The sequence below is a fragment of the Silurus meridionalis genome, chromosome 16, assembly GCF_014805685.1.
Source record: "Silurus meridionalis isolate SWU-2019-XX chromosome 16, ASM1480568v1, whole genome shotgun sequence".
NCBI lineage: Eukaryota > Metazoa > Chordata > Actinopteri > Siluriformes > Siluridae > Silurus > Silurus meridionalis.
In genome coordinates, this window is record NC_060899.1 from 3,895,001 (window position 1) to 3,903,311 (window position 8,311).

An 8,311-nucleotide genomic window follows, 5' to 3' on the forward strand; every position below is an offset into this window, starting at 1 on the left:
ATTTTTTCTAAAAATCTCTCAGTATGAGGAAGTATGCTGTGTTGGACTGTTACTAAATCCAGCATCTCCTACACTGAAACTTATTTAAGCCTTGACCTAAAGAAACCCAAGTGTGCCACCTTTAATATTTACAATATTGCTGCAATGCTGCAGAACAGTGTGTATCAGGGAAATCTGGAAATCAGGGTCTTTATAATGAACAATCAGCTAATCGTCATACTGAAATCATTTTCTGCTTTGAATTCGTCTATATTTCAATGTTCATGATTCTTAACAACAGTTCTGACAAATCACAGAAAAAGTAAATTACTAGTTTATGCTAATTCGTATACATAATTGTGTAATATGGTAACATCTTACACAGGGACTTGTTTAGCAGACTTTCCATAGGAAGGAAGGAGTCTCCAGTGTTAGTGCCTTGAAACATTCTGCATTCAACCGTTCAGCAAAACAACAACAGCTCAACTGCCACAGGCCAAATATAGTCTTAAAACAATACTGTAATCTAGTCATGCAATGAGGCTGTATCTGAGACTGTAATGTTGCATGGTATAAGAAATGTATTAGACTTGATTATGACCACCAACAGTTACAGTTCAGATGGAGGCCGTCCACTTGCTGAATGAAACACAACCCCAAATATGTTTGTGTGACTCAGGACCAAAATTCTGTCAACAGTTTCCCATTATTAATGCTCTACAAAGCGAGTACAAATTCCATATTTTGATCAAAGAGGTGAACTCAGGAACCCCCAACTGCTCAGTTGTATAAAGAATGTCTTCCAAATGCAATAAATGTAGATGAAGCAAAAGCTTATTTCCTGTCCATTCTTTGTGTGAAGTGGTAGCTCAGTGGTTGTTGGACTTTGGATTGTAAGGTTGTGAGTTTAAATCCCAGTATCAACAAGCTGCCACTGCTGGGCCTGTAAACAAGGCACTTAACACTCAGCTGCTCCGTTTTTTAAATAAAATTTGATAAATCTAAGTTACTCTGGATATAGGTTTTTGCTAAATGCTGTAAATGAGGTCACAAGATGCAAAACATTGAGCATAAAAGCAATGTTTACTTTCGAAAAAATTCAAGAATTAGGTATGCCAACAATGAAGTTTGCACAATTTTCTATTTTCCCACAGTGTAAACAATCAGCGAAGGCATCCGATGCTTGCTTCTTCAGCATTTCAAGGGGTGATGCAACGCTAATGTAGCTAACAAGCAATGGAAATCTAAATCACCTAAAATTATAATACATTCTTAGAGCTGCATACAGCATACCTGCTTTTAAAAGGCTGCCTGACCTCATTTTTCTTTACCTTTCTTCTCTACTATAGAAATCATCCCAGATCAGTGTTTGGTCAGATTAAAAAAAATGCCTCAACTACAGGCCACAATTGTTTTGACTATTGAAATGGCAAGGCCAATTTTTTTTTTTTGTGCCGTAGATGAAAAACAAGAAGAATATGAGGCAAGATTAGTATTTCAGCTTTTATTTCCTGTTATCTAAATGTGTTCCAAAAACTGTAAACCTAGAACCTTTAATTATAAGACAATCCGCATTTAAGTTAGAAAAAAGTAAACAGACAGATTAGTCTTAATTATCAATAATGATAATTACGCCCGTTTCAGAAGCCTTTCGCATTTAAAACCTCTTCACCATAATTTACAGATAAACGTGTATGTTTTGCATCATGAGCAGATCCTTTCCTTCTCCTCACTTTGGCCTTTATATTAACCTTGCTTAATATAAAAAAGTGTTAATTTTAGAATGAATTCCTTTATATTCCTCTTGTCAAATTCTTGTTTAAACAGTGGATTGTAAAACCTTTACCATTGCCCTGTGGACCTTGTTGATTATATCACTGGCTCTAAAAGTAGTTCCAGCTTGCAATGGAAATCTTTCTTCTCTGCTTGCTAAATATTGAATAACAATTTTGTAATGAATTGTTGTTACAAACTGAAAGAAAGGAATAAAAGCTAAATCAGACGCATAACGTTACAATTTGTCACTCTACTCTGAACTTTTTATTCACAATTCCCAACCCATTGGTTTGTGTACTGACTGTGTTCGCCTATTCAATGCTACTCCTTGCTTTGTGTCTTTTTATTGTTGTAGCAAGACTTATCGTTTCTTAGTTACCATAAGTTTGAGCTTTAGTTTCTGAGGCCTGAGATCTTTATTCTTATCTTTAGGATATGACTTATTCTTAAATTTTTATGAATTAAAATTAATGTTGCCCTGTTGTTCTTTCACCCCTATTATGTAAACTAATTATGAGTGACCTGGCTTTTTATACATTTGCATCTCACCTCTACTCACATCATACCCATTACAGTGATGTCTATCTTTATAGATTGCATCCAGTCAACCTGTATCATGAACCCTACAAGCATTGCTAAAGACCTGGAGGCGTTTAAGGCACTGCTTGCTCACTACATTAGTCTAAATACCGGAAGCAAGCATTCTGGTGGAGGTAGCTCAATAGTTAAGGCATTGGACTTTGAATCGGAAGATCACAAGTTCAATTTCCAGCACCACCAAGGTACCACTGCTGGGCCCTTGAGCAAGGCCCTTAACCCTCACCTGCTCAATTGTAAGTCGCTCTGGATAAAGTCATCTGCCAAATGCTATAAATGTAAAGACCCTATTACACAGATACGATAATAGAAATTGGGAGAAGTGAACCAAACTTTTCAGCACCGTTTTCCAACCAATCAGCCTTGCTTGAACTGACACATATAAACACACACACAAACACACACACACACACACACACACACACACACACACACACACACACACACACACATAAGCTAAAAAAATACACACCTTCCTCTTGACGAACTGGAATGCAGAGCACTTCTTAAAGGAGAAGGTGTGTTTCTCGTTGCTGTGGACCAGGCGCATGGCCTCTGGCGGCCCCGCAAACTCCGCAGAACCCAGTGTGATGCCTGTGGGGTGGTTCGAGGGATGAGGGGGCAAAAAGATGTTTATAGGCTATTAGTCAAATTACATTCCAGAGTTAGGGGCATGACTGCATGAATGAATGATTCAATCTGACAGAAGCACCTATATGTTTTGGTATAAACAATACTGCGTGTGTATGTTTGTGTGTGTGAGCTAGAGAGGACGAGCAACAATTGCATGTAGTCTCACCGGTGTTGTTGCCTCCGATGGTCCAGGATGCTCTCGTTGCTAACGCAGACTCCGATGATGTCGCAGCAGCCGGGACGGTGCTGATAGGTGATGATGTCGTTTGTATTACATCATGCCCACTGAGCTGCTTCGACAATGGTTCTGTGCTGCACTGCTGCCTGCAGGTGTGCGCGTTTGTGTGTGTGTGAGTGTGTGAGTGAGTGCGTGTCTCGGAGAGCCGAGGAAAACTAGACAAATCATGCACTTTGTCAATGAGAGACAAGAGTATGAGATGCAGCGTCCCTTCGTCTCCTCTGCTCTACTCCCTCTATCTCTTCAGCGCTCTCTCTGTCGTTCTCTCATCCTCCTGGTCCTCCCCCCTCCTCCTCCTCCTCCCTCTGCTGCAGTTGATGCTCTGTCTCTCTTTCTCTTCCTCACTCTCTCTTTCACACACTCTCTCTCTTTCTCGCTCTTGCTTCTGGATTGTCTGAATGAAGGTGTAGCCTCATAAGAGGATGAATGAGGAATGATGGATTATAGTGCTGTGTTCAGCCTCACCGTTCTTGTCGAATGAGATGATGCAATGCAGCAACCTTGACCTAATGTACAGTAGCCCCATTAATATTGGTATTAATTATATATACAGTACAGACCAAAAGTTTGGACACACCTTCTCATTCAAAGAGTTTTCTTTATTTTCATGACTATGAAAATTGTAGATTCACACTGAAGGCATCAAAACTATGAATTAACACGTGGAATTATATATGGAATTATATACATAACAAAAAAGTGTGAAACAACTGAAAAATGTCATATTCTAGGTTCTTCAAAGTAGCCACCTTTTGCTTTGATTACTGCTTTGCACACTCTTGGCATTCTCTTGATGAGCTTCAAGAGGTAGTCACCTGAAATGGTCTTCCAACAGTCTCGAAGGAGTTCCCCGAGAGATGCTTGGCACTTGTTGGCCCTTTTGCCTTCACTCTGCGGTCCAGCTCACCCCTAAACCATCTCGATTGGGTTCAGGTCCGGTGACTGTGGAGGCCAGTTCATCTGGTGCAGCACCCCATCACTCTCCTTCTTGGTCAAATAGCCCTTGATGCCTTCAGTGTGAATCTACAATTTTCATAGTCATGAAAATAAAGAAAACTCTTTGAATGAGAAGGTGTGTCCAAACTTTTGGTCTGTACTGTATATAATATACAATTATAATATACAAGACACAAAAGAATTGACAGATATCATGATGGACAGATTCATGCTTCCTCACATCAAACCTCGTCTCAGGTTCGATCCTGACCTTAGGTAACTAGGCAAAAAATGAAACCATCCTAGATCAGTGTTTGCTCAGATTAAAAACTGCAGTCTCCTCAGAAACTATGGGAACGGCAAGGATGAATTTTTTACTTTCCCTGTAGATGAAAAACATTCGGATTTGAGATCGGAAGATGAATATGAGGCAATAGTTTAGCATTTTAGTTTTTATTTTCTGTTATTTACGCCAAAGTCTTTAAATGTAGAACCTTTAGCTCAGACACCTCAGTTTTTACCTGAATTGTGAATCACGAAGAAAGAAAAGCTCTGTTTGCTCATCATATTTACAGAGCACTAAGGGTTAAGGGCATTGCTCAGGGGCCCCAAGAGTGGTAGCTTGGTAATACCAGGGCTTGAACCCTAGATCTCCCAATTAGTAGCCCAGAGCCTTAACCACTGAGCTACCATTTGCATATACTCTGCGTTTTACTGCTGATAAATGATTTACATTTAATGGCTCTATGGCCTCTGTATTTCTCAGAGAACCCGCATTGGATTTCAACCCTTAGTTTGGGAACCTGTGCCCTCGCAGAGATTTTTCAACTTTAAGGTATGAGGTACTCAGCTCCAGAAACACTTGATTTTATTTTTTTTTTCAAGCTGGCAAAAATGCATTTAAAAATGGTTATATTGGTGACATCATGGTTTAATCGAAGCAAACATTCTGAGTGAATATATATATTTTATTTATATACCTGTGAATCTTGTTCCTCTCATGGTTTCTTCTTCCTCATGCCATCTCAGAGAGTTTTCCTCAGTCGACTGATTACCACAGTCTCGCAAGGAAAGGCTCGCTCATTAGGGAAAAAACTTTAATTTAAATTACAATGAACAAACCTTCATATTCTTTTCTCTCTAAAGTTACAAAGTGACGCTGTCCATTGTTAAAAGTGCTATTCACAAATAAAAATGAATTGAATTGAATATTATTAATATCTGAGTTCTAATAATAACATTGCAAATTCATCAAGGGGTTTTTCCCTCTCACTATCGTATTAAATAATTCAATTTGATTCATTTTTATTTGTCAAATTACTATTTTATAGTGGCCCCCACCCTGTGTAGCTTGTTGATGATGTCACTAGCGGTTGTTTTTTATTTGCGGATCTTCCTAACAGCTCCCACAATGTTTCTGTCATGAGCTGTTGTTTTCGAAGTTGTTACGTATTTGTTCAGTACATCAGTGGTTTCTTTCTTTTTCAGCACATCTTGAGTTCTTGTAATGTTATGCCTGATGTTTGTGCAATGCTTCAAATGGATTTTTCTCACCTCTCACCTTGCTTATCTAATCCATGAGGCAGCTCTCTGATCTTCATGTTCGTTTATCTTTGTATTTTTTTTTTTTTTTTACATGTCATAGTGACAACCAAAACCAAAACTCGATGTTCAGGGATATTTATTGTTTAAACAGGACATACCTGAGTAGCAAGAAACCTGTCAGTCAGATGTTCCATTTCTGTTTTGCAAAATTGACATACAAAATGTGTTATTTTATTATTAAAGTTGTTTATCTCATTTAAATATAAAGACTAGAGTACAAAAGCTGTAATGCTAAGCTTTTGTTTTTATATTCATCTTTATAATTTAAACCCAAATATCTTCTATCTCAGCCCTGCGGAGGTTTTGCTGCTCAAAACCACCCAACACATCACTGGCACCTAACTACCTGGTGTTGAGCCCCTTCACCACAGCATCACATTACCTTGCATTTACGGCATTTAGAAGATGCAGAGAGACTTACATTTATCTCATTCATACAACTGAGCAGCTATGGGGCCTAGGAATGGTAGCTTGGTGTGGGTGGGATTCGAACTGTTCTTTTTACCAAGATGGAGATACAGGAACATATGCACCAGAACAAGGAGGTATAGGGACAGCTTTTTTCCATCTACCATCACCATAATGACTTCTACACTACACCCTTAGGACGATGTATATACACCGTGTATAACGTTTGTACAGTTATAGTTACATTATAAAACAACCAAAATTGCCTGCCGTTCCAATACTTTTGAAGGGAACCGAATATAATGGTGATACATTACAGGTAGAAGCTTAGTGGTATATCGGACCTGATGTGGTGTGTGGTAGCTTTGTGATGAAGGCATTGGGCATTCTCGATCCAAAGGGCATGGTTTCAAATCCCAGCCACACCAAGGTGCCACTCCTGGGCCCCTAAGAAAGGCCCTTGACCCCAAAGCTGCTCAGTTGTATAAATTAGATATTTTTAAGTTGCTCTGGATAAGAGCATCTTCCAAATGGCATAAATGTAAATGCAAGCTACAGCTTGGTTCATATCAAATGTGATGTCCCCTTGTTTCAGGGTTAAAATACAAAGTTCTTTTTTATTTGCTCTGTATTGTTTATTAGCAGGTTGATGTAATTGCCAAAAGAATTTTCTCATGTTCATGTTCAAGAAACATGTTCATTAGCCAGACATACCATAGTCCTGGTAACATCTCAGACACCGTAATGTACAATGGTTGTAAGTATTAAACAACCTGTGAGATCATAGCAGGATTCTGTTCTCCGTATCACTGTGCGACTCCACGAATGAGACAAAATGTTTTTGCACATTAGCCAGCAGGCGAATAAATCAGTCAATAATGAAGGCTCAGGGCTTTCACACTGAAACAGGTTTGCTGAATAGCTAGTTTAATGTTTAGCATTACTCAAGCGCTTCCAAGAAAAAGAAGGCTAAATGATGTATGAATGCTCTATACAAAGAAGCGTTTCAAGTCTTTCAGAGAACTAAGTCAATTAACAAACATCCTGGTGGCGTTCTGCTACATTAACTCAAAGACATGACCAGGTGAATGTCATGGTGCTTGTAAACAGGTGTAAAAAAGAAATAAGAAAAGTAAAGGCAAAAGGTAAAAACAAATAGAAATGATGGTTCTGAACTCCAATATTTATTTTTGATTTATGCTAATTTAATAAAATTGTCAAAATAATAAATAATAGCAGCTCTAAAAGTAGTTTCAGAGGTTTATTTTAGAAACTTTTCAGCTTTTTTTTAATCTTTTTCTACAACCCCAATTTCCAAAAAGTTGGAATTGTGTAAAATGTAAATATAAACAGAATGCAAATCTGATTTGTACATTTCATAAATCCATATTTTAGTCACAATAGAACATAGAAAACTTATCAACTGAGTTTACATACCATTTTACTGAGTTTATACCATTAAAAAAAAAAAGGTCATTTTGAATTTGATGGCTGCAACACGTCTCAAACAGCGTCTCAGACAAAAGTCTCAGACACGTCTCAGACAGAAGTCTGAAAACATTATTAAATAGTAGGAGAACCATTATGCAACTTATTAGGTTAATTGGCAACACAGTCTATCAGACGTAAAGATAGGCAGAGCTTCACAAATCTGTAAAACACTGTGTCTACAAATTGTGGAACAATTTCAGAATAATGTTCCTTAACATCAAATAGCAAAATAGTTGAATATCTCATCATTTACAGCACATATAATATCAAAAGTTTCAAAGAATCAAAAAATTTATATCAAATGTTAATGATCTTTAGCTTACTAAGAGAATGACAGACGCTCCACATTAACAGATTTTTTTTAAATGGACTGTAAATGCTTCAATGCTCAAATGGCAAACATTTCTGTGCGGAAATGTGTATTAATAAAATATATTTTTGGAAGGAGTCTCCAGTGTCAGTACTTAGTAACAGCCAGACATAAAGCTGCAACTGTACAGTTTAATTTCTGAGTTCTCAGTAACATAATCAGCTGTGTTTTGTCCTATCAACTGGCTGGTGTGTGATGATAACAGGAAACATCTTGTTTAATGTACATTCCACAGCACTTCAATGTAACCAAATACAAAGTGACCTCTGAAGAATGTC

At 37.9% G+C, this 8,311-nt stretch overlaps 1 protein-coding gene across 1 annotated transcript in view; it reads right to left on the reverse strand.

The window, feature by feature from the left end:
- The window catches only part of sgk1 (serum/glucocorticoid regulated kinase 1), a 45,285-nt gene extending 41,838 nt beyond the window's left edge, over window positions 1-3,447 (reverse strand). Inside the window, exons 1-2 of the mRNA XM_046869564.1 lie at window positions 3,152-3,447; window positions 2,825-2,946 (exon numbers count right to left, since the gene is read on the reverse strand). Coding sequence (XP_046725520.1) covers window positions 2,825-2,902 — 78 coding nt within the window. The 5' untranslated portion in view covers window positions 2,903-2,946; window positions 3,152-3,447. The remainder of the gene's footprint in view (window positions 1-2,824; window positions 2,947-3,151) is intronic.
- Window positions 3,448-8,311: the final 4,864 nt, after the last annotated feature.